Genomic DNA, 27,795 nt, shown 5'->3' on the forward strand with positions numbered 1-27,795 from the left:
TCCACATCTTCAGAGTCAGCCTTGGCAGCTGGGTGGATTCCCCCAAGAGCCCATCCTCAAGTAGAATTCTCTCTACCTCCCTCCCTGTCATTATGCCTGAGTCAGAGGACCGAGTTATGAAAGTATCAACACTACTGAAGGGAGGATCTATAGATGGATACAATAAAAGTGACAGGTACTAGTCACATAAGCAGCCTTTTCAAAAGTAATCCTATGTCCAACTCCAAATTTGCATATCTAGAGTTGCCTTCATATTTTCTTTTTGATTCATAGCTAAAGACTAAGCACTTTGTTAACTTTTCTGGCAAAGGAGAATCATGAGTTAAATATAAAGCACATGATATAAAGCAGAAATGGCTTTCAAAACATACTGTAATTCTTTTAGAGCTAGAATTATTAGCTCTTTTAGAGCTGAATTTGAAAAGAAAAAAGAATGTCAGTGATACTTTGATTCTTTGACAAGTCTGGGAATGAGGTGCTTCTTCTACCTGACATAATGAAATAAGGAATCTGTAGTCTGCTAAGAATCAGTTAAGAGTGGAGACTAAGAAAAATACTCTATCATAGTGACAAAAACTATAAAATTCTTAGGAATAAATTTTAAAAGGAAGGTATAAAACCTATATGAAGTGACTGTAAAATCTTTCTGAAAGATGTAAAATGAAATCTACATAAATTGAGAGACAGTTTTGTTTTGGATGGGAGAAAGACTCAATATTTTAAAGTCTATTATTCCCAAATAAATAAGATGAAGGTACTGCCATTCCAACCTGACTTCCAGCAGGAAAAACCTGGGAAAATTTATTTTAGAATCAAGATACAAGATTAAATATCTGAAAGTAACTAAAATTTTTAAAAGAAGGGTTGAGAGGGGCTTGCCTTACCAATTATGAAAGCATGAAATGACTGTGACTATAGTCGTTAGCACTGTGTTGTGTAACTGAAATTTGCTGAGAGTAGAATTTAACTGTTCTCCCTCACATGCACAAAGGGATAAATATATGAGGTGATGGGGTGTTCATTAACTAGATGGGAGGAATCCTCTCACAATGTATATATATGTCAACTCATCACGATATTACACTTTAACTATCTTATGATTTTATTTGTCAATTATACCTCAATAAAGTTGAAAAAAGAAAATGCAGTAAGTAAATTGAAAACATTTTGAAGACAAAAAATAACAATAAAAAAATAAGACAACTGTAATTCAGATGGTTTTGGCACAGGACTAGAAAAACTGACAGGAAGAATAGAAAGCCCAGAAACAGATCAAGATATACTTGAGAACTTAATAAATAAATGGACAAAGAATGGTTTGTATAATAAATGGTGCTGCCTTAATTATCCATTCATCTTTAAGAAAAGTTGTACCCCCACCTCCCATATACACACAAATATACTTCACATGGACTGAAGACCTTAAATATTATAAATAAAATAATAAACACATTCAATGATTTAAGAAGATATTTTTATTACTTGGTACTAAGATAGAATTTCTTTATAAAGACTAGAAATACAGAAAAACCTAAAACCATACAGTAAAAAGAACTATATTTGACTGTCTGAAAGCAGAAACTAAAAGGCTTCAGTATATCCCAAAGTCCCAAAACAAACATGAGAGACTGGGAAAAAGTAAATATTTTATAACACATGTGATAAAATGTTCTTTTGTCCTTTTTACACAAACTGATTTTTAAAAAATCCTATTTAACAAGGAATAAAGAATATGAACAGGTATTTTATAGGAAAGAAAATGAAACTGCTAATAAATATATGAAAAAATGATCAATTTTATTAATAGTTTAGAAATTGAAAATAAAAACAAGATTCCATTCCTTGATTACCATTTGGCAAAACTTTAAAGAGTCCCAGTATCCAGTTCTGGTAAAGATGCAGAAAAGGGGCAGCTATATATTATTTGTGGGTGCATGGATTATTACCAATAATTTAGAAAGTAATTTGGTAATTTCTATTAAAATTAAATAACCATAGACCTTTTGGCCCAGCAATCTCACTTTTGAGATTTTTATCCTAGAGAAATAATACACCAATTTTCAAAGACCTGCAGTCTTACATATTTATTGTAGCACTGTATGTACTGGTAAAAACTGTAAACATCTGTATGTCTATCAATAGGGGAAAAACTGAACAAAATTATTTCCCTGGTTTATCCATACCAGGAAATGCTACACAATTATTCATAGAATGAGTTAAATCTATAGGTAATTTGTTGGAGGGATATCCAAGACCTACTGTTAAGTGGGAAAAAAAATAGGTAATATACGTTGTGCTTACAGTACAACGTATACTACTCTAAGTTTTGGTTGTGTTTTAATTAAGTCATTTAATCCCCCAGCAAGTCTATGGAGTGGTTCTCTTATTATTTCTATTTTATAAGGGCAAAGCCAGGCATCAAGATATTAAGTAACATGTCTGAGTTTGCAAAGCCAATACATTTGAATCCAGACAATCTGATTTTAAAATTCCTGCCACCGTGGTATAATCACCATACTGAAAGTTATATTTCTGATGTTTAGTATTAGCCCAGTAGTCTAAAGACAAGTCAGCCCTACACCTATACAGAGCTGTATGAGCATAAGGAAAAAAGGTTTTAATTGTGGCCGCCTCAGGGAGTGGGATTATAAGAGAAGATTATTAATCACTTCTTCATACATCTCTATCATGTTTGACTTGTGAGGAGGGGCTTATAATTTTTAAAATACCTATACAGAAAAATATTTTAAATTAAGTTAAAAAAATTTGTAAAGGGGGAGGAAAACAAATCTGGGAACATGATATTGAATGCTGCATCTGATTATTACACTTTAAGGAAGAAAATGACTTAATGTAAACACATTAATTTATTCATTCACTCATTCAACAAATATTTATTGAACACCTACCCTGTTCCAATTGCTGGGGATACAGCAGTGAACAAAATAGACATAGACCCTCACCTCATGGAATGACATTCCAGATAGGGATAGACAGATCATAAACAAATAAACAAGCAAAGTAAAGCATTTCAGTTGGAGACAAGAGTTCTACCAACAAAATCAAAGTAAGATAAGGGATATAGGGAGTGAGCCTATGAGTGTTAGGTGAGTTGCTATTTTTTTTAATAGAATGGTCAGAGAATGTCTGAGGGATAAGGTGACACTTCAGAAGAGACCTGAAGGCAAAGAGGATAACTGCCATGTGGATAACTATGAGAAGAGTGCAATAACAGAAGGAATAGCAAGTGCAAAGGCCCTGAGGTCAGAGCATGCTTGATATGTTTAAGGAACAAGAAGGCCAGATTGGGGTGAAGGTGGAGGGACAAAAAGATCATGAGAAGATCATGTAGAGAAGGACTTTAGCTTTTTCTGAGAGTAATATGGGAAGCCATTGGAGGATTCTGAAGAGTGACAATGATAGGATTTATGAACCTATGACTTGAGGAATATTTAGTTGGCCATTTCAGTTTGAAGGTAGTACAGTATTTGCCATTCACTCCACGTAACACACGCAAACACTGCAGTGTGTCCCCTGAGAGCATTATTTGAAAAGAGGATGTGGCCTGGAGAGTTTCCAGAGAAGTCTGAGCGGGCGGCTGAGTGGAATTGTTGAGAGTGCTTAGAAATCCTGTCCTCATTTGCTTGGACCCTGCTGACAAAATGTGCTTTTCCGTGTGGTTTGTTTTGTGGCTACCCTATTCAAAGAAAAGAAACCTTGGAAAATCGATAAGGACATTTTATTCCAGGAGTATTGTGTTTTGATTTTGAGTGAGGGGAAAATGTCCCCAGGATTTAGCGAGGGCCTGACGCCCCTCCCACACAAAGAACAAAAACCAAAACAAGACCCCCAGGACTGTGATTTGTCAGGAAGCTTTAGAAGCTCAGATCATTTATTTTACACGGTGTGGCCTGAGGCAAACTTAGTGTTGAAGGTCGGGTTCCCCAGAAGCAAATTCTGAGACAGAATTTGTGTAAAAGTGCTTTATTAAGAAGTGTTCCTATGAAGAACCCTCAGGGGGTCAGGGAGTGGGCCTGGGAAGGGAAGGAGCCAGGCAAGGAATTGTGCAGGATCAAGATCACGAATGTCTGAAGGAAAACTGCCCACCTCCACGCCACGCATCTCATCCCGCAAGGTTACCAAGCTGTTATACGTCACCCCTGTCAGTCACTGGTCACGTGCTGTGTGAAGTGGAGCAATGCTAAATTCTTAGGCATGTGGATCACAGAGTGGGCTCCACCGAAAATCTCTAAGAGACAAGATCCAGGAGTAAGGACACTGTTTGCCAAAGGGGTCTTCGAAAACTACGAATGAAAAGTAGATTTCACACTTTCCTTCGTGCTCTTCCAAACCATCACGCTTTTCAACAGGAAAATACACCTTTACTACAAATATAAACTTCAATGTTTGAAACGTGCTTCCCCAGGTAAGCAGGTAAGCTGCTTCCCCAGGTGGAAAAGACTGCTTCTAAACAACTTAGAAGAGCCATCTTTTCAACAGGTAGGGACAGTACATACTACTTCCTCTGATGCCCAATTTCCAAGCCTTGAGCCAGTCGTACAGACCTAGGTTTTTTTTTTTTAATTGGAGTATAGTTGCTTTACAGTATTGTGCTAATTTATACTGTACAGCAAAGTGAATCAGCTATATGTATACATATATCCCCTCTTTTTGGATTTCCTTCTCATTTAGGTCACCACAGAGCACTGAGTAGAGTTCCCTGTGCTATACAGTAGGTTCTCATTAGTTATCTATTTTATATGTAGTATCAATAATGTATATATGTCGATCCCAATCTCCCAATTCATCCCATCCCCCCCCTTCCCCCTTGGTATCCACTCATTTGTTCTCTATGTCTGTGTCTCTATTTCTTCTTTGTAAATAAGATCGCCTATACCAGTTTTTTCAGATTCCACATATATGCGTTAATATACGATATTTGTTTTTCTTTTTGACTTACTTCACTCTATATGACAGTCTCTAGGTCCATCCATGTCTCTACAAATGACCTAATTTTGTTCCTTTCTATGGCTGAGTAATATTCCATTGTATATATGTACTATATCTTCTTTATCCATTCCTCTGTTGATGGACATTCAGGTTGCTTCCATGACCTGGCTATTGTAAATGAACTTTGGGGTGCATGTATCTTTTTAAATTATGATTTTCTCAGGGTATATGGCCGGTAGTGGGATTGCTGGGTCATATGGTAGTTCTATTTTTAGTTTTTTAAGGAATCTCCACACTGTTCTCCATAGTGGCTGTATCAATTTACATTCTCACCAACAATGCACGAGGGTTCCCTTTTCTCCACACCCTCTCCAGCGTTTATTGTTTGTAGATATTTTGATGATGGCCATTCTGAACAGAGTGAGGTGATACCTCATTGTAGTTTTGATTTGCATTTCTCTAATAATTAGTGATGTTGAGCATCTTTCCATGTGTTTGTGGGCCATCTGTATGTCTTTGGAGGAATGTCTGTTTAGGTCTTCTGCCCATTTTTTGATTGGGTTGTTTGTTTTTTTGATATTGAGCTGCATGAGCTGTTTGTATGTTTTGGAGATTAATCCTTTGTCAGTTGCTTCATTGGCAAATATTTTCTCCCATTCTGAGGGTTGTCTTTTCATCTTGTTTATGGTTTCCTTTGCTGCGCAAAAGCTTTTAAGTTTAATTAGGTCCCATTTGTTTATTTTTGTTTTTATTCTCATTACTCTGGGAGGTGGGTCGAAAATGATATTGCTGGGATTTATATCAAAGAGCGTTCTGCCTATGTTTTCCTCTAAGAGTTTTATGGTGTCTGGCTTTACATTTAGGTCTTTAATCCATTTTGAGTTTATTTTTGTCATACAGACCTAGTGTGTTTCCAACTGCCTAAGGAAAAAGGCACCAGCTAGTGGTCAGGGACCCATCCTGCTCTCAGATGTGTTTTGTTTGGTCTGCATAATATGTTTAAAAATTGGACTTGCAATATTTGTCAAAAAAAAAAGCATCAAAAATTTTGCCCACAAAAAAGTATCAAAAAATTAATTTGTGTCCAGAGTGTTTATATTATGAATAAAAGGCTGAGAATCAAAGATAAAAAATAATCTATGCTTAGGGGAACAGTGAATATGACAACATAAAATATCAAAAAAGTGATAGGAATTTCACATCCTAGCATTTTCTTGATAAAAATAATAAGCTGAAGGTAATACACAGCCAATCTGAACTAAGTTAGTAAAACCAGTTTAAAGGGCATTTTGAGGAATTGGTTGTTTATCCGCATTTAAAAAGGACTGATAGAATAAGTTTGCTAAATTAAACACACAGCTTTTGAGGTTATATTTCTACTGGGAAGAAATCATTTGCATCTCTAACAGACAAAAATCTATAAATTAACATTAAATGTGTGATATTTAAAAATTATAATTTGTAATATTTACATATTGTATATAAATATTACATATTTCATATGTAATTATGCAATTATAGATACATATTACAAATTACACATATAAATATATAATTACACATTACATTTAACTATTACAATATGTAATTATGTATGTTGTAATATTACAACTTACAGATTTATCACAAAATCTGGGACTTTAGTCAGTAGTACACAGCATATCAAACAGAAGTACTTCCTCTAGATGATTAAACAATCCATGCGTGGCACTGCTAAATAATGTCCCAGTTCAATATTGTGTCTTCTCCCTGTCTTATTTCTAGGTTTTGGATAATTTTTAAAATATCTCTGGCTGTGCCACTAGAGATTATGATGGAATTGGCCTGAAGAAATACTCTGGCATATTTTTTTTTTAAAGCTGTCTTAAATTCATAAAATATATAAAACCGACCCATCACCATTTTGGAACTAGCTGTGAAGAACTAAGCTGTCGTTGAACAAGAATCTACCGATTAAAATGTTCTGATGCATAAGATGGAGAAATGTCTCTAATTTCTATCTGTGATTGGAGCTGGGCTAACTGGGAGCCTGAATATGGAAAATAGGGATTGGGGCTGGGTTTACTTGGGGGGTTGGTGTTAACATAAGGACTGTTCAAGAGTTTATTAAGAAAAGAGAAGAGATGAAGAAACAGCCCAAAGGACAGAAGAAACAGTAAAAAAAGAGAGACAAGGATATGAATTGAGATGAAGAGACATGATGAGAATCTGGCAGTATGTTGTTCATTTATTTCTGTTACTTCTTGTGGGTTAGAAAAATTCACAGGCATGGAATTGATGGGCAAAAGTGAAGAGCATTTACAATATTAATAGATATTGCCAAAAAAATTGCAACAGTTTATACTCTCACCAGCTGCATATGAAACTGGCTGTTTCCTACATCCTTACCAGAACTATAATAGCAACAGTTTTAATCATTTCTGATATGAAAGTAAAATTTTAAAAGGTATATAAATGTTCTACATTAGATTTATTTACTTATGAGTTAGATTATTAGATTGAACATCGTTTCAAGTGTTTATTTTATTTCTCTTTCTTGCAGCTCCTTTTTACATTTTTGTGGCCCATTTTTCTGTTGGGATTTAAATATTTTTCTTAGTGATTTTTAAAAGCTTTTGACTAGTTAAGGAGATGAGCTCTATGCTATGTAGCCAAGGACTGGGTAGGCAGAACTCTAAGATGCTTCTAGATGCTTCTTTGTGAATACAGTTTAGTAACTTTCGAACAAGAAAGTCAGTGGAATAGCCTCTATAAAGTTCTAAATAGGAGTCAAACAGACAGGCATTACCTCAAGGGAAGACTGTACCAGAAACATTTTTGTGGTTTAATGTGACTGTCCAAAGCCAAACATCGCTTGGGGTATTGAAACAATGACTGTTGGAAAGAGTCAGGCAAATTTGTAGAGGCACCACAAAGATAGTATTAATTCTCCTACCCAATACCTTCTGTTTTGAATTTTACTACTTTTAGAAACTCTCCCATTGATTCCCCAAAGGGAAACTCACCATGAGGGACATCCGGAGTGAAGACCTGGCATCAATATCAGGTTTCAGTGCCCATGGGTGGGGGAAGGGGTGAGCGTTGGCTCTGATACAGTGTGCAGCTATAATTGGAGCCCTGACTAAGCCAGACAGCCTGGAGGGCGTGAGTTAGGAACAAGCTTGTGGTAAACAGCTCTACCTTGCTTGGGTTCCCAAGGTGGCGGTCTCCACAGCACTGGGTGGATTAGTTGCCCTTCCTCCATGGTGGCTTCAGCCCTGGTGGAGTTGTGGACCTGTGAGGGCACCACTGTTAACAGTAGACACAGATGAGCAAACTGTTCAGAGCCAGTGTTCAACAGTGACACCGTGTGGTAGCAACAGAAGCTGCACTGCAGTGGGAAGGAAGCCTGCTATGAACTGATTAAATTCACCAGTAAGTTTCTCTTTTGCCTGGAGTTTGGAAGCAAGCACTTCTGGAGCCAAATGCCTCGAGGGTTCTTGGACAATTTGGAGGGGGGGGGAGTATCAAGAAAGAGACATGGGGCATCCTGGTAATATGACCAAGGGAATACTTTGAATAATTTCGACCTCAAATTTGAGAGTCAGGTCATACCAGTTGCAACCCATGTGTAGCAAATGTTAGTTTTGTCTCTCATTTGGACTTTTGGGTTTTTTGCCCTTTGGCACTTTTGTAAGTCATAGGGAGTTGCACAATTTTATAGATCAGTTACTTCCTTTGTGACTTCTGTAGTTTTGTACGAAGAAAGGCCTTCTGCTCTCTAAGGTATTATATATATGAGATACAGATATACAGACAGTGATAGGAAAACTGTGAAAGGCTTTGAAATAGGTAAAAATGATTACTGGGTGCCCTTTCAGTGGAATACTACACAGCTCTTCAAGGTTACCTGGAAGGATACCTATGATAGAGTGGAAACCATTAGTTACCTAGTAAATGGACCACAGCCTTTCCATCTCATTATCAAAGAGCCTCTTCTATTTCTCCTTGAAACTTGCCTGAGGCCCTGTTATAAGCTACAGGCCCAAATCTGGTTCTTTAACAAAGACACACAGGCCCAGCGACTCGTAGAAAAGGAGTGTGCCAAGTACATTAAACTATTAAACACTTCAAAGAATAGACTCCTGGGTAGGAGCTTCTGAGCTGACGTTATTTAGACAACTTTCAAGCTGTACCTGTGGAGTGAGCGTGGATTTACATGACCGCTTTTAGTCCAGAAGCAGACAACTTTATGAAAGCAGAGCATTAACCCAAGATCCAGCAGAGCAAAATTACAAGGAATGGAAGGAGATGATGAGGGAAATCTTACTGTGGTTGTGCTGAGGCTGTCTTAATACTCTTATTCTCTGGATATATAAGGAGACCATTTCTCTTTCTTCTTAAGCTGTCTTTAATCTACAACTCAGTGGACTCTGCTTTTGTAAAGTGAAGGTAAACTCATTCAACTTCCCTCTGCCTCCAAATTAAAAAGCTCTGAGTTCCTTTACTTTTTCACAGCAATAGAGTTATTTGCATAGTTTCCTTTCTACCGGTATAGAGTTGGGAAAATTGTGTATCAATTCCTTGTAATATCATGTTTGTGAATGATGCCCATTTAATCAAACACCTCTAAGGAACAAAGGTTGATTTTACTTATGAAGCCAATGCCTACAAAACCATCCCAGGAAAGCTGGCCTAGTACCATCCTTATAGATGGTGAGAAAGGGCACTTCCTGGAAGGGCAGGATCCTTAGCAAATTTGGGGGGAACTCAAATGGAGCGGAATTCATCCAAATTTCTAGACAGCACAGGTGAAATACGGTGGGGCTTCTTGGGCTTGCTTTCCTAGCCTTGAGCTGGCAAATAACAGAGACTTTTAAAAGTGCAATTCTGTGCTCCAATAGCTGTTCAATACTGCATGCCTCCGGATTTGCAAAGCAAACCCAAGAAAGCCTATGTGGTTAATTAACACCTGCTGCACCTATGCAAATCATCAGGCCCAACTTAATGAGGCCAGGCTTTTTTTTTTAATAACCAAGAATAATCTTTGAGATTTTCATGGTCAAAAAGCAGAAAGTTATTAGGAAAATTGGAAAGCATTTGAAAATTTGAAAGGAGCAAAAAATATTATTGGGTTTACTACCTATGTAATACTAGTTGTCCCTTCTGAGTTATCTGATTCTAAATGAATATTGCTTTCTTTTTTTTTTTGACTTTGAGCTATTTTATAACCCGGTAAATTGTAGAAAACTGATAGAGACAGAAATGATTATTGCCCAGAGAAGCAAATGAATTCTGTCTGATGGAGATGTAATTGATTTCCCTCTGTGGAGAAGGCCAGCTTTTCATCTATTAGCAAATTCATTTCAGCATCCCTGATTGCTCATATATGTGTCTGTTCTTTGAATTCTCCTTTGAATCATTTTAAAACACCTTAATTGTTCCTTTATTAATAATGAACTAGGGCTTCCCTGGTGGCGCAGTGGTTAAGAACCCACCTGCCAATGCAGGGGACACGGGTTTGAGCCCTGGTCCGGGAAGATCCCACATGCCGCGAAGCAACGAAGCCCGTGCACCACAACTACTGAGCCTGTGTTCTACAGCCCGTGAGCCACAACTACTGAAGCCCGTGTGCCTAGAGCCTGTGCTGCGCAACAAGAGAAGCCACCGCAACGAGAAGCCCATGCACCGCAATGAAGAGTAGCCCCGTCTCACCGCAACTAGAGAAAGCCCGTGCGCAGCAACTAAGACCCAATGCAGACAAAAAATAAATTTAAAACAAAACAAAAAATAATGAACTAGATAAATATTTTGACACACTTTGTATGAGTCATATTTCTACATTTGTAAAAAAACAGACATATTTACCTGTGTGTTTTAAAGTCTTTAATATATATGAGCTCTTTTTAGATACAAGGGGCAATACAAGGATATAGCTTTATTATCTTCAAAAAGCTAGTCATCTTTCCACCATTTATTGAATAGCCCATATTTTCCCCATTAATTTGAAAGGCCACTTTTCTCATGTTATTTGTGTTCTCTATTATGATCTATTTATTTCAGTGTAAATCTGGTTTAAGTGTTACTGCTTTATAATACATTTTGATAATCTGGCGGGTTATTATGATGTTGCAGTAACCCTACCAAAGAACAGAGTGTCCTGCCAATTTGGATTAGTCTAAAATTTAAACTAATGAAAGATAAAACATTGGCATACCAAAAATGGGCTCCGTTATTTGGGCCTCATCAACCCCTTCCAGACTGGGCTAACCAGACAGAACCGAATTATAAATCTAGAAGGTAAGCGAGCAGGTTTTCTGAGTTGCAAAGTAATCAGTAAGTCCATAGTTTATTCCATTTTGGAGGGGTAGAATAACGCAGACCCAGACAATTATGTGTAAAATAGGGCAGAAGAGAACAGTATTAGCAGACACGCATGGAACTGCAGTGGAAGTCAGAACCATCAAAACCACAGCAGGACCAGACCTTCTGATTTATAACAAAACCTGCTCATATCCTCAAGCCTTTTGCACGTATGCACTTTTACAACTGCTTGGGTTGGAAAGTAATGATGACTCACACCCTTTGTCCCTGGGGTTTTTTTTTTTTGTTGTTGTTGTTGTTACGCGGGCCCCTCACTGCTGTGGCCCCTCCCGTTGCAGAGCACAGGCTCCGGACACGCAGGCTCAGCGGCCATAGCTCACGGGCCCAGCCGCTCCGCGGCATGTGGGATCTTCCCCGACCGGGGCACGAACCCGTGTCCCCTACATCAGCAGGCGGACTCTCAACCACTGCGCCACCAGGGAAGCCCGTCCCTGGGGTTCTGATTAATTAAGAAATAGAAACAGGAGGCACATAAGGATAAAAGTATCAGCCTTCTTGCTAATGAAGTCAGATCGGTGTCCACAGCTTGGACTCCTGGGCCCCAAATTTCCACCATGAGATCCACACGGGCACCAAGGTGGCCCTGCAGAACGGGCTGTCTCCTGGGCAGCCCAGGGAGAGTCGAGAGCAGCCTCACAGCCAGTCACACCATGAAGGCTCAGGTCGTTCATGCACTAACCCTGTCCACAGAGGAATCTGGATACCAGACCATGGTCATCTTGCCATCTTGGTCAGATAAAACTCTCCTAAGATCATGGGGAGGAGCCAGTGATGGACATGGAAATGAGGCTGCAGAAGATTTCCCTTCAATAGTTCCTGGAGAAACGGAAGTGTCGACAGGATTTCCTATTTTATGGGTGGTTGCAGTGTGGGTAGAGGAAGACTAGAGTCCCTCCCACAAGATGGCACAGAAACTGATATTCATGAAGATGAACCTGAGTTTAAGAAGAAAGTATTACGCTCAGCCTACTCTAATTGCGAAGGATGGAAAAGATGTCATGTGCTTCAGATCAGATAGATTTCTATCGGAAGTAATTTTTAAAGTTTGGGCACCTGAATATAATCTTCCATGAACTCTCGGTGTCCCAGAGCACTGACAAACGTGTCAAATCTGTCTCCAACAATCCCAAATAGTGTGTAAGTACCTAAATACTTCCCTTTTTAGTACTGCACCCCAGAAGAATGAAGACAAAAATTCATAAATACTTTTATTCCACATTTTTAATGTTTAAAAACTATGTTAACAGAGCAGTTATAGAACAGAACTTCTTACATGTCTTTATTTACACCACATCCTGGGGGGGGGAAATATGTGTTTGATCAACCATGAATGGCAAAGTTTTGTGACTTGTGACTCACTTAAATCATCCATCTGAAATTCATTTACAAGGTTTTTACATTAATAAAACAGTGGTGTGCTACACGCACTGATCTTAGATGAAGTCTAAAATACACTGAACTCTAGTGAGCGGATTACATACCAACGATCAAGATTCAAGTGTTTTGGGAAAAAGTGACTTAACACAGTCTATGTTGGCGTTGACACTGAAAAGAAAAGGCAATCATGCAAGACTTGCAAAAGCTTGATAAAATAATGGTTTTTTTTTCTTTCTTTCATATTTGTGCTCATAGTTAATATTCAGGTCTTTCCCCCCTTTCAGAGATCCCAAAGTTTGGGAAATGCAGCAATTCAATTTTGAAAAAAAAAAAACCCAAAAACCGTTCTCCTCCCCAACTTCTGTCTTCATAAATGCTGTGTGGTGAAACAGCATTATGAAGAAACAACTCGTTACTTTGGGTACATCTATTTCTATATGGCAATAATTTGGGTCTAAAATGTTCCTTATTTGTATCTCAGAGGACTAGCTTTGAAATAATTGATCATAACACCAGTATAAGAAATCAACGAAACTATTTCTCAGACATTTCTCTCTCTAAACAATTAAGACTTGTAGGTTCCAAGTTTACATTGAGAGAACTATGTTACCTGGGAGAGAATGTAAATTTTTCTAATTCCCAAACAAAACCGCTAATATCTATGAAAACATTCTTGATATGCAGATACTAGCGACTTCTATTTCAATGAGGATCAACAACTGCAAAAATATACAGCCTATTTATTTACAATATATTCACATACAAATGAAGTATTTCTTACAATAAGCCTCAACTGCATAGATTCTTCCTTTTAAAAGCACAAATTCAAGCCTGTATGCACATGGGCCCAGTTTCACAGTCCTTCCTCCAAGAAAATCCTAAAGAAGATCTGAGCCTTGTGAATTGTATGTTTTTCAAGAACTTTCCCTTTAAGATTTAGTGGTATTTTTCAGTTGTCAGCCACCCCATCCCCAATTTGTACCTGAAAGCCTTAGATAACTATGAATAATTCACCGTGTGTATTTTAGAGGAAGTGTATTCTGCTAAAAGATTCTCAGATCTGCCATCTCTAAGGAAACATTCATTAACATCGTTAAATGATGCAGTCTCCATCGTCTTTATTCTGAAAGGGGCTAGAAGTTTACTGTGAACTGGAATGGAGGAATTAAACATTCTTAAAGTTTACACCCTTTCTAAGCCTCATGCCACTTACACTGATAAACAGAGAGGAACTGATTGATGGCTTTTGCACTAAGGCATAAAATCATGTATCTGATCATTTCACTGACCTCCGCCCCACGCCCACCCCAACAAAACGTGCTGTCCAGCACTCTGATCCGCTGAAACCGAGCTGAGCACTCATCTTTTCGGAGCGGTTTGTAGCCCCTCTTGCAGTGCAGGACTTTCAGCAGAGAATTCACTTTAAAGGGAGGACAGGATTGATCACCATACACTGAACCCAAACATTCTGGAGAATTTACTCCTGACATGAATTCAGTATTTCCTCTGAGGTTGCGTTTACAAACAGTATTATCATTTAATTCCTTTCAAAAAAGAAAAAAAAAAAACCACCCAAACCCCAAACACCTCACTTTTATTTCTTCACAGCTGCCATAACTGTAATCTTATGGTGTGTCAGCCTGCGCGAGCCCCGCTTACAATGATGCACCTGTACCAGCATTTCCAGTGGGAAGGGGGCTGAGATGAGGCCCCTTCCTCCCCTCCCTAAGTCCTGCTTCCCACTTCTTGTCCGTGAGTCCTAGGAACCTCCCTCAGAGAATTATGGGCAGGACTAATGAAGAGGAAAAGGAGAGACAAACTGGCTCCCTGGCAGGGCTTTTTACTGGGCCTCCACCCTGAGAGTTTCTGATTTTACTGGGTCTGGGGTGGGGCCTGAGAATGTGCATTCCAATGAGTTCCCAGGTGATGCTGATGCTTCTGGTCTGGGGATCCCCACTTTGAGAACCACTGGCTTGGAGGCTTGACGCCAACTCCAGAAAGAAGCCAATTCTGGGGTAACTGTCTGAGGTGTCCTCTGAAATACCATGACACCTTACCACAGCCCTTTGTCCACCCCAAGCCCCACGGCCATGACCCATGGATGCCCGTCTCAACAGGGTCTGCGAATGTAAAAAAGGAAAAGTGGGTAGAGAGCTTTTTTACCCCCATTTGATTACTGGGCAGTTAAACCATGGTTTACTAGCACTAAACCCATTAAAAGTGCTGTGTGCTGGCTTCTATGACTGGCATGTGGGAGAAGCTATGCCGTGGCATCCTTTTTGGTAGCGGGAGGGAAGGAGACGAACTCCAGGAGTAAGAGGTCCTACAAATAGAAACAGGCAGGCCAGGCCTGAGACCCCAGAGAAAAGAAAGGGTAGCAGCGGAGAACGTCCCTGGCGGTTTACGGCCCACAGGAGGACCCTTCATCCTCCGTAACCCTCCTCCTACCACGAGGTCTCTGGTGGCCCTGAACTTGGTCCCCCTCCTTTGCTGGAGACCTAGCTTCAGGCCACTCTGGGCACCTCTAATTGGTGGTGTGTGACTGGAGTGGGCAATCCAGATTCCAATAACAACGAGTGAGGGATTCTTGGCAACTCTGAACAAATACCCCCTAGAAACAATATTATATTTAGTGTGTAGGTTCTTTAGCAATCTTGTTATATTATCCTATTTCAGCTAAACTATGGGCTTAGATCGTTTTCTCTAGCTGGTCTGGGGGCCTAGCCATCATGTATAACCTGGTTTCTAAAGGAAAATGCATTCCAGGTTGCAAACAACTGACAGTTTTACAACTGGTCTGCTTACAAACTGGGGGCTGCCCGTGCTTAACAAGACTGGACTTCTTTCCCGTCTATACTCTGCAACCCCACTTCCAGTAAGTAACATGAAGGAAACTAGGGATTTCCAGTGTGCTGTGTTATTATAACTAGAGAACAGTTCATAATCCAAAGTACGAAGCTGGCGCCGTTCACTAGTGCTGAGGTCCTATCTACCAAAGGAAAACGTGCTGCTCCCAAAGGCTAAGGTATAATATTCGTTAGTCTACTCATTTAGCAGAAAAACTTCTACAGCACTTGACTGTGTTATTTAAATTCTACCTAACATCTGTGGTACATGTATTTTTGGCTACCGGTTCACTGTTCTGAATAAGAAGAATAAGGGCAGTACACTTTACAGCTAATCCCACACAAATGATGTAATTAGTCCGTGATATTTGACAAATTACAGTAGGGTCTATTATATTCAGTCAACAATAAACTTAGATAAACATTACAAAGAAGGTTTAAAAAACCTGTAGTATCACAGACATTCACAGCAATGTGCCTCCTCTAAATAAGTATATTTTAAGTAATAATAAAAATCCCTTGTCCTGACACGTAAAATCCAGACATCCAAAAATATCACTACACATCCCAAGAGCTAATGATCGCCTTCTAAATGGACTCTGTGGGCATAAAATGAATTGTTATAAATTAATGAAGAAAACAGAAAGCAGCATAATATAGCTTGCAGGCTACATTTGTAGTTTATTTAATGGAGGGTCATCCACTCTCTGGCTATTTCATTATTTGGTGCCCTGGACAGCTCAAAGGGCCAGCCAACTTGTTTTGTTGAGTTTCTCTCCTGCTCATCTAACATGGAAGACACTGCTGAGAAGGACAGAGGGCTGTGGATTTTACTAGGTTAGGAAGTCATACATAGGTAGGTACTCATATCTAAACACCTGAACTCTGACCTAATGTGCATGTAATTCTGGAGCATTATGGTAAAAGCTATGATGATCCCACTAAGAAATGCAGGAAATAACTTCTCCTTTTCCCCCAAGAGGATCACGAGAAAGTGCTCTGATGCCTGCGCTCTCTATGGGACACTAGTCTGTAAAGGGAAGGGGACATTTCCGTGTTACTCCCGGTAAGTGTGGAGGCCTCTGGGGGTCTCCGTGGGGGAGGAAGAGAGCCCAGAGCTAAGTGCCTGGAAACTCTGCCAGGAGTCTGCGGTTAGAGGCCACTTATCTCTGGATAAGAAATCTGTGCTTGGTGAACTTACGTGTCTGTGGAATTCAACTAGGATGCAGATAAAACACAAGTCCTGTTTCAAGTGACCAGCTCACAGGGTACACACACTTCTCACTGTGTGATACGGACAATCCAATCATAGGTGATGGCCCAGCTCAGGCGGAATGCGGTGCTGGGTTTCTATAGTGTCTCCCACGCCTTTCCAAGCTACCTTGTCCCAAACTCTCTTCTTTTTTCAGCCTCTCTGTAGTTTCCTTCACTTGCTTTAGGAGAGGGGCTGGGGTAAGAGTGTGAGGCAACTCTGTCCTCCTGTGTGGTTCACGTCAGTCGGGCAGTAACGGCCCACCCTTGACTAGGGGCGAGAAGAGAGAGAGCATAGACTCCAAAGGCCCCATCTGGGGGAAGAAAGGTACACAGTGATTTCATCACGTGTTCTTCTCAAAGACCATCTCTGAGGGCTCATTTTCTTTTTTCAAGACTGGATGGATGGTTAATGGAGAAGAAATAGGAATGAGGCTTATTTAAGGTACAAAAATCTTATATTTGTAATAACCTAAATTTATAGATATAAAACAAGTCTTTTAAAGACCCCCCTAAGGTACCCAATATAAAACAGGAATTACTTATCCTAGATCATCCTTGGTTAGATACACATGATTCTCTGTGCAAAAAGCTGGTGGACATGAGTAAAAGCTGCTGGGTTTGTAATTTAAGAAAATGCTTTTCCCCCTTCAACAATACCGATGCAGGGCTGAAGGCTACCTGCACCCGAGGAATATTTCCTTAGGCATTTTGGACAATCTTTTTGTAGGACTCTAGCTTCTCAATTTGTTACAAAGGTATCATGGGTCTTCCCCAATAGAAGTTGACGCAGCTTAGAGTAACTCTGACAGAAACTGTCAAGGGGGAAACAAAACTTCATTTGCTAGATTACCCAGATGTGTAGATTAGTATGTTTACCAAGGTAAGAATCACTCCCATCCCCTTCCCAGCTGAGAACAGTCGCCAGAGAATATCTCTGCACAGAGTGGGCTGCAGTGCCAGCGAGGCCATGGGCTGCAGAAGCTCGGCTGCCAGGTGATCAGAGCTGCCTCAAATATTGGGCATCCTCTGGTCCAGCAAGGGTGCACGCCCTGTGACTCTCATATGATTATCCCTATGTGCTATGTTAACCAAAATAGGCAAATTATTTACGAAACCATTTTTTTTCTGTAAAGCAAAATAAATATATACAATTCAAGATTCTTTTCTTTTCTAAAAAGGTACAGATATTATAAGCTGAACATCAGTAGGAAAATTATGTCAGAATCTGGATGTGTAATAAATAAACATGACGGATGATCATGTCTTCCAAGTTCTAAGAGACGATGACATCACAGAAAACAGAGTTAGGAGAGTGAAAAATAACTGATTGGGAAAAGTACTGGAAAATGTGATTGCGTGCAATTTGGAACAAAAGAAATCCATAATCCTTAAAATTGATCCCCAATCTTGGAGGGACATGAACCATGATAGAAACAGGTCTCTGTTTTGTTACCAAAGTGTTATTCCATTGTGTATCTTGTAAATTTCTGTTTGCTTCTGTAAACTTGCAAAGGATGCGATGAGGGCTTGCTGATGAGTGGTAACTTGACCGTTTCCTTCTCCATCTGGTCTCAGTGGCCCTCATCACCACCTGATGAGCAGGCCCAGTCGTAGATAACCAAGGGAATGCTGACCAGGGAAAACACCACCCCCAGACCCAAGAAAAGGGCAGCCTGGAGTGACAGAAAGGCAACGGTTATTTTCAGGGAAGCAAACATTTCCCACACATACCAGGGAAAAAACAGATATGCTTTTCCCGCTCTTTTTGAGTCCCTCTGTATTTGGAGTTTGTTACAAAGTTTGTTACAACTATTGCCGAACTGTGAGAATCTTTCTAAAACTGTGTGCATCTGATTCTCCAGGGATGGGAAACTAAGAAAAACCAGCTATCAGAACCATCCTCTGCATTCTGTCCTTTGACTTCACAGTCACCTCAGAGTGAATCTGTTCTACAGCTGACGGTATCCTCACAGCTTCTTTCAGACTAAGACGACAACCGAAAAAAAGAATGGGCTTAGAAAACATACAGGTCATTTCATTACTCTTTACCAACCAACCTAGGTTATCGCTGGCAGGCAAACATTTCTGTTTGAAAAAGTGTTAAAAGGATATCAAAAAGAAAAGTAGATTTGCTAGAGTGAACATAGGAAATGGGTGTCCAAAACAAAGTTATTTCAAGGGTTGATGAAGGCCACAGGGGGCAGGTTCCTAACTCTAGAATCTGGAGAACTCGAGATTATAAACTGCTTGGCCTTGAGAGTTTCCAATGAGAGCTGAAATTCAGGGAGAAGGATGAAGCAACATGAGAGCCAGGGGGGCTGGACTAGAGTCTGGATGGGGAGACAGAGGTAAGGGAAGGGGAGAAGGTGAAGGGTGGCATTGGGAGGGTTGCACACAGGCTCACCATCACCGGTCTGGTGTAACTCCCACTGGGTCCCCACATGGACTGGATCCCTTGTCTAATGCTAGTTGGTAGATCCTCCTAGCAGTTTTGAAACGGGAGCAGGGTTGGAGAGGCCCAGAGAATTCACGGGCAGTAGGTCTCCATCATTGTCAAACTTAATCTTAGTTTACGTTACTGCTGTGCCAGAGTGACTGCTCTTCCTCTCTGTCCTCATGAAGTCCCCACTGGTCAGCTCTAGAAGGACTGAGGATTTATGGCTTTAGGGATGATCCTGTTGGGGAAGCAGATGCTCTACCAGCATCAACGCTGCTTCTCCTCCATGCACAGCGATGATCCCCCATGCCTATGTCTCTCATCCGGGTCTGTTGACTCAGGTAACATGTGGATTGGAGTGCTTACACTATCTGGGAGGGCGGCTGAGAAGCCTTCTCCGAAGCCAAACATAATGGTGCTCCAGAAGGTACTCATGTAGCAGCCACTTCACCCCTGCTTCCCTCACTGTCTCCAAGTGCACCACCTTCAAGATGCCCTTGAACTTCACCAGACCTGGAAACAAGAATCCCAATATAGAAAGGTAGTTTCTGAATCCAGGTCTGCTGCTCCAAAGCATTTCTGTCAAATCATATAAAAGACTCTTTACACTAACTCAGCCATTTAAATTAAGGCATTGCAGGTTCCCTGGGCTGTACCATGGAGTTACAGGACTAGGAATTGTACCGAAACAGCAGACTGCATAAAATCTTTGAGCCCCTTTCCACTTCAGGTCTTGCTAAAGACAAGGCATTACCCTACAGAGACACAGGATGATAAACGTCTAATCTTTCAGTTGGCCCTGCCCTCGCAGAGCAAAATAAGGCACAAAAGAGCAAAACCTGAAAATATTTTGAGGGAATGGAGAAAATTCTGATATTTTAAATTTCCCAAATGGGCAAACACTAGGACTGCTGCCTACTTTTGAGATCCCTAAAAGTAGTATTAGTTGGTGGAGATGGACTATGTATTTGATATATTTCAGTGAAAAACTAATCAGAAAAATGAGAGTGGCTGGCATGAGACATACCCAAATTCGTTGAGCTCCTTTATCTCCATCTTGACTTGTGATTTTTAAATAAAGAGACGAAGGAAGGATGAAAATAAGCATATTAGCAGACGTAACTCCTGAAAAATAAGGAAAAACAAAGTTTGAGGTTGTTATCGTGAACCTTCAGGTTTCTAAACAGCTATTGTAAATAGAATAAGCAGAAAGTCAGAAAGTCGTACCTACGACTCCAAAAATGTCCTTCATGGAGGGTATGAAGATCACCAACAAGTTGATAATAACCAGCAGTATGAAGGTCACGAAGACATGACGACATAAATTAAACTTTGTTTTCTTAGCCAGTTCAAATAAAGAAGAACGAACCTGCAGGAAAAGAAAACAAAAAATTCCGTAATGCCCACAGCACGCTGCCTTTCACATTTCTCGGCAGTGACTGAAAGATTGGTGCACAGGCATTTGGGACATGTTTTGTCACACCTAGTGAGTTTATAGATAGCTTTAACAGTTTGGGAAGCAGGGGGGCTTGACTTAAGATGGGAAGTCTTTTTCTTTACGAATAAAACGGGGATAGTTTCTGTTTTATCTATGACTGAGCGTTCTTTTACGGTTCTTCTATATTCCCCTGTCATGGATGACTGGGATTCAAACAGTCTATCTACATTTCTCTGTAAAGAAGAGGGACAGATAAATTAGAACGAAGATTCATTCCATCAGAAGGTTACCCTAACTCACTGATCCCACTTTTTTTGCAAAGAGCTATGGGATCCTTTCTTGATGCAGTTTCAATGATGCAGGAGAGTTCCCTGCAGCAGGCTTGCTCTGCAAGGAGACCTCAGCTTTTCTTAAGTTGCACTGAGGCCTTTTACTCACTGTGAAAAATAACACCGGCACTGTGAGGATGACAGCGACAATGACAGCCAGCCGCACGGTCAGGATGAGGATGTCATCTTTACTCTGATACTTGTGGAGGAGGTCCGAATGCACGTTTTCTAAAACGAGGGAAACGTAAGAGGGTGTTAAAACAAGACAAAGGCACATCACGGAATGACGGGTTTTCTGAGCCACAAAGAATTTGTAAACTAAAGGGCAAGGAAAGCAATGTTCTGGGTATCGAAGTGTCTATTCACAATTTATAAAGTTGAAAAGAAAAATCCCCTGTGTGAGATGGGCACCACCTGTCCACACGTACCTGTAGCAAAAAGGAATGTACAGTAATCACTAGAAGAAGTTACACCAAGTGGGGAGCTTAACTTACACTACACTAAACCTAAGAGTAAGCTGGGGGTAGAAATACCATACGGTTGAAGCACAAAGCCCTTCTTCATCTAGATTCTCCCCGACTTGGTGTCACTCATCAAACAACACAGAATAGCCTCGCTCTCGCTAAGTGGACTGCAGGCCCCACGGGGCCACTTTCAAACTCTCCTCTTATAACTCAATGTCCAAGCGGCAGAGGTACCCATGGAACTTCACCATGGTGAAGTTCATCATTCTTCTCTTCCAGGTATGTTTTCCTCATAAAAAAAGTACTTAGCTTATACACCACTTTGAACTTTTTCTCAACTCTGAACTTCAGGAAGTGTCATTTCAAAGAGAACCAAAGCTAGAATGGCAGCCACTGAGAGCAAGAATGCTCACTCGTGTCTTTTTTATCAATGACTTTTGAGCAGTTAGTTGTGATTTGGGGATGCTCGTGAGAAGAGGTGAGCTCAAGGTCCTTCTACTCTGCCATCTTATCTCCAACTGGAAAATGCTCACTCCTTTGACGAAAGATAGTTTCCCTCCCTTCTCAAGGTTCAGGGTGTGGAATTCCAATTCTAGTCAGGGCCAGAGATGGGTCTCAATTTTAGAAAAAGGGCCCTAGGATATAATAAAAATCTCCTTAGTTCTAACTTCCTTGATTCAAAATTCATAACCGTCTAAAAATAGCTGAGTTTTTTCTTTGACCTAAGAGTATGAAAGGGTTTGGTATTCTATTCTATGTGGGAAAAAAATGGATTTGCCAAGAAAAATCATAGCTTAAACAAGGTTGCAGTGAGACCATTCAACTAACATTAGGCACTCTCTCTCTCTCTCTCCCTCCCTTTACCCACCCTAATCCCTACAACTCTGCAGGAAACTTAAGAACACCATCCTTATGCAGAAATTAAATGTGGTATTTATGGACTCACTAGACAATGCTATTCTCTATCGCTTGTGAGAATGTTAATAAGGGAATTCCCTGGCGGTCCAGTGGTTAGGACTTGGTGCTTCCCTTCCTCTCTAGGATGAATTGATCATCTCTAAACGTGTTTAAGTTTTGAGACATTTGGTGTATGAAAAAATGCCCCCAAGAAATATTATTTAGTAGAGAATGTGAAATTTATGTATTTAAATTTATATTAGGTCCCAAATTATAATGATAATGAAAGATGTTAAATAAAGCTGCAGGATGATTGGAATAGAAGAGGATGAAGAAGTAGTAAAAGAAGGTAAACTATTCATACAGGGTCAATAAAAGTTACAAATGAAACCTTGTTCTTTTTCAGGTTTCATTTCTTTTAACTTTCTATGTCAGTGCTTCAAATCGTTGCAAGGCTCCACCTGCAGCTGAAGGATCAGGTGCTTTATTTTTATTTATTTATTTATTTTTGCGGTACGCGGGCCTCTCACCGTTGTGGCCTCTCCCGTCGCGGAGCACAGGCTCCGGACGCGCAGGCTCAGCGGCCATGGCTCACGGGCCCAGCCGCTCCAAGGCACGTGAGATCTTCCCAGAACGGGGCACGAGCCCACGTCCCCTGCATCGGCAGGCGGACTCTCAACCACTGCGCCACCAGGGAAGCCCCAGGTGCTTTATTTTTAATTAATGCAGAGTGTCATGAGTGTAGCACTCTACTCTTTCTCACTTTCAAAATCTGTCTCTCTTTTCTATTAATGGAATCTGACCCAGTTCTCAACAGCAATTAGGAAAGCCTTCTCTGATTATAGTTTTAAACTTTCCTCAGTAAAGGTGGCGTGCTTATAAAATGCAATTTCTTTTAAGGACAGTATTAGGAGAAAAAAATTACAGTATATTGTTTCAGTAATTATTCTATTGTGCAGTCTGCATGAATATGGAAAGGAACCACTGCCATTTGCTTTAAGTAGAAGAAAAGGTCACCAAGTCAATGGACAGATTTGTTGCTTTTTGGGCTATCATATTAAAAGTTATTTTGATATCGATTTTTACTAATTTACTTACTAATACCTATATTTATGTACTGACAGAAGGTACTTACCATAGAATGTCAAGTAGCCAAAAATGGCAGTCAAGAAATACATAACAAACATGGCGAAAAAGGAGATATTTGAAACCATCTGCATCTTTTTCTGTGATCGACTAAAAACAAAGATAAAGGAATTTGAAAAATTAAAAACCACATTACTGAATGTAAGCACCAGTGTTAACACTGAAGAATAGAACTTAACTTTCTATCAGGCTGGGGCTGACCTGACCACCTGAAATTACCCCCAGCAAATATGCCAGTTTATAATAACTTCTTTTACACCAAATGGGTATTGGGAGAGAGACAGCCAGGTAATGAACAATCCCTTGAATGTTCTTCCCCATTCTTTTGAAAGAATATCGAGTTCTCATCTGTAGAGCAAAGAGTATTTTTTAACATTTGTTTGATACTATCTCTACACACAGCATGCACAGGAAAAAGGCAGAATAAATTCCAAAGCTGTTCTCTCACCTCGGGGCAGAGCTACAACTTGACCTCGGTGTTCAGTTGCTAAAGCTGCTATTTAAGTTCCGGTTTTCCCACTGAATAGCCCCAGGGAAGCCTGTTTGTCTCCAGAGCAATGAGTGCCTAAGAGCTCACAGCTGGGATAATGAAGGGCTCTCTCTTTCTCTCTTAGGTCAAGTTTACTCTGGGAGTTTGCATGAACCTCTAAGTTTCTTTAACTGCCCAAACAATTAATCCACAAGACTTGTACCCAACAGTCGACCACCAACAGTCACAACATTTGAGTGTGTCATAAAAGGGAGTATGGAAAACGAGAAAAATTGAGAAGTACCCATGTGAGGAAATTACAAACTAAAAGCTGAACTATTAAATTTAAAAGATGCCAAAGACGTATTTAAACACCCTAAATATAAGGTCATAAAGTAAGCCTGATGAACACATAGACAGGTAGATGTAAATACCGATACTTCAAAGTTTACTCATATATCAATTAAATATGAAAGAGGAAGACTAATGAGTGAATTCAATGCTAAATAACATCATCTTTATTTTTGTTTCAAAATGGAAACAGATAGCTATAGTGTGTATCTTTCTGAGTTTAAGACTATACCATGATGCCTACTTCAAGAAACAAGAAAAATCTCAAATAAACAATCTAACCTGACACCTAGAGGAACTAGAAAAAGAAGAACAAACAAAGTCCAAAGGAAGGAAACAAAGATCAGAGTGGAAATAAATGAAATAGAAACTAAAAAGACAATAGAAAAGATCGATGAAACTAAGAGCCGATTCTTTGAAAAGATAAAGAAAAATGACAAGCCTTTAGCTAGACTCACTAAGAAAAAAAGACAGAAGGCCCTGATAAATAAAATCAGAAACAAAAGAGGATAAATAACAATGGATACCACAGAAATACAAAGGATTACAAGAGAATATTATGAAAGCTATATGCCAACAAACTGGGCAACCTAGAAGAAATGGACCAATGCTTAGAATCATATAACCTTCCAAGATTGAGTCATAAAGAAATAGAAAATCTGAATAGACTGAGCACTAGTACAGAGATTGAAACAGTAATCAAAAACCTCCCAAAAAACAAGTCTCCAGGACCAGAGGGCTTCCCTGGTGAAGTCTACCAAACATTTAAAGAAGATTTAATACCTATCCTTCTCAAACTCTTCCAAAATTTTGAAGAGGAGGGAATGCCTCCTAACATTTTATGAGGTCAACATCACCATGATACCAAAACACACAATGTCTGAGAAATAGTTTCGTTGATTTCTTATACCAAAACACACAAAAAAATTGCTGGCCAATATCTCTGATGAACATAGATGCAAAAAATCCTCAACAAAATACTAGCAGACTGAATACAACAATACATCAAAAGGATCATACACTGTGATCAAGTGGAATTTATTCCAGGGATGCAAGGATAGTTCAACATTCTCAAATCAATCAATGTGATATATATGCCACATTAACAAAATACCCACTTACGATAAAAACTCAATGAAGTGGGTACAGAAGGAACCTACCTCAACATAATAAAGGCCATATATGACAAACCCACAGCTAACATCATTCTCAATGATGAAAAACTGGAAGTTATCTCTCTAAAATGAGGAAGAGGACAAGTGTGCCCACTCTCACCACTCTTATTCAACCTAGTATCGAAAGTCCTAGCCAGAGCAATTAGGGAAGAAAACGAAATAAAAGGCATCCAAATTGGAAAGCTGTCCCTATTTGCAGGTGACACGATTTTATATATTGAAAACCCTGGAGACTCCACCAAAAAACTATTAGAAATAATAAACAAGTACAGTAAAGTTGCAGGGTACAAAGTCAACATACAAAAATTTGCCATGTTTCTGTATGCTAAAGATGAGCTAGCAGAAAGAGAAATTAAGAAAACAATCCATTTACAGTTGCAACAAAAAGAATAAAATACCTAGGAATAAAACTAACCAAGGAGGTAGCTACAGAGAACAGAGTAGTGGTTACCAGAGGGGAAGGGGCTGGGGGAGGACAAAATGCATAAAGGGGATCAACTCTATGGTGATGGATGGAAACTAAATTTTTGGTGGTGAGCCGGATGTAATGTATACAGAAGGAGAAATATTAGGTTGTACACATGAAACCTATATAAGTTGTAAACCAGTTACCTCAAAAAAAGACACTATGCCATGATGACTATTTTTATGTGGAAAGTCTGATAACAATAGGCTAAAAAGAGAACCCATGAGGGAATTTCTAAGCAGGGCTTTCGTTTTCTCTAACAGTAATCAAAAACAAATCCATATAATCACTGTAGTCGTTTGAAATGAACAACAATATTCTTTTGTCCAGTTTGTGGTCTTAACATTAATTTCTTCCTGCCTGATTTACCAGCCTTTTCCAAGTCAACCAAAAGGCAAATCAGATGCAGTGTATTTAGTGGCTCACAGATGGGTATGAAGATTATTATTATCCACTTGCAAAATAATCATAAGTAACATAAAGCAACACAAATACTTGAACTCTCTTGAGTAATACAGAATTTGAAAAACCAAATCAACAAGAAAAAGCCCACAGAGTAAGCCGCTTTATACATTTATGGCCAAAATATACTGTAGGTTTGTGATTTTTCTTGCTTGAGAATGGCAGAAAGTAAATGTTGAAGCTGGGTGATGAGTCAGCGGGGCTTCATCATATGAGTCCATTTACTTTAAATACAGTACTTGCCTATTAATGAGGGGCCCTAAAATGATTCAGTTTGCAAAAAAATTAAACACATCTCTTACTCTTTAAGCTCGCTGTAAATTGGCAGGACAGACGGGTGGCAGACAAATGCGAACGCAATTGTTGGTAAAGCGTACACGGTCTATTTGAAAGAAAAAATATAAATGTTACGGAAAGGCATTTTTACCATAAAAACTGTACAGCTCCAGTATTTCTGAGCCGTCTTTTCATGTGACAGCCCTTCAGAATCCCTGGATTATTTGGTTATTAGGAGAGCTTTGGTATCGAAATAGGAGCAGCTTCTCTAAGAGAGCTTATCTAGCTTGAGACGTTAGGCACTTGGCAGACAGGGGTTCTAGAGCTGGGCTCACCCACAGTGTATTTTACAACCTCCAGGCACTGCGTCACCCCGTACTTATGTGGCGCTAGCCGGTTACATAGCACTTTCCTACATTATTTCACTGAATCCCCACAGCAACCCTGAGGCAGACCAGTGCTGTTCTCCTGACTCCCTCCAAGGCAGGCTAGGCAACACGCCCAGAACTTCCACCTCCGTTTTACTGCTCTTTGCACTATACCGGGCGCATCAATCAGACTTAAATATGGCATCTAAAAAGAAAGTTACTTTCTAAAAAGAAAATCACTTCACTGCTTTGGCTGTATCCTTGAGAGTTAAAAGACAGCGAGAGAGAGAGAACGAGCTAAATTCGTTTTCTTAGATAAGGTTTTTTAAAACTCCCAAATTCAATATAGTAACTTCTTATGCAAAAAGAAGTTGGCAGAGAAGGAGGGAAAAGTAACATTTCTCATGCTCTAATTTTGCCTAAGCACTGTACCAGGCACATTCTAACAAAACCCTGTAAGATACAGAATAGAATAGTTATTTTACAAATGGGGTTGATAATTTGCCTGAGGATTCAAATCCAAGCCTGACTGGTTCCATAGTCCATCATTTCCCAATATGTCGTATGAACGTTCCTTAAGTGCCAATTTGTGGTGGCGTCTGTATTTCAACTGTACTTGCTGGGGAAGTCTGAGGTGTTCCTTTCTGTCACCACAAGATAAGAAGCAGTGGGCTAAGGATGTTAGTTATTAATCTGTTTTTAAAGATCCACAAGGAATAACAGAGCT

At 39.7% G+C, this 27,795-nt stretch overlaps 1 protein-coding gene across 1 annotated transcript in view; it reads right to left on the bottom strand.

Annotated features, from left to right (window-relative positions):
* Window positions 1-18,361: 18,361 nt before the first annotated feature.
* The window catches only part of SLC38A1 (solute carrier family 38 member 1), a gene marked incomplete at both ends in the record, with an annotated part of 45,252 nt that continues 35,818 nt past the window's right edge, over window positions 18,362-27,795 (bottom strand). The window contains 6 exons of the mRNA XM_082665777.1: window positions 18,362-18,463; window positions 20,255-20,352; window positions 20,455-20,596; window positions 21,104-21,222; window positions 23,491-23,591; window positions 26,727-26,806. Of these exons, the coding sequence (XP_082521903.1) occupies window positions 18,362-18,463; window positions 20,255-20,352; window positions 20,455-20,596; window positions 21,104-21,222; window positions 23,491-23,591; window positions 26,727-26,806 (642 nt within the window). The remainder of the gene's footprint in view (window positions 18,464-20,254; window positions 20,353-20,454; window positions 20,597-21,103; window positions 21,223-23,490; window positions 23,592-26,726; window positions 26,807-27,795) is intronic.

This window comes from Grampus griseus (genome assembly GCF_964374135.1).
Source record: "Grampus griseus genome assembly, chromosome: 11".
NCBI classification, from domain to species: domain Eukaryota; kingdom Metazoa; phylum Chordata; class Mammalia; order Artiodactyla; family Delphinidae; genus Grampus; species Grampus griseus.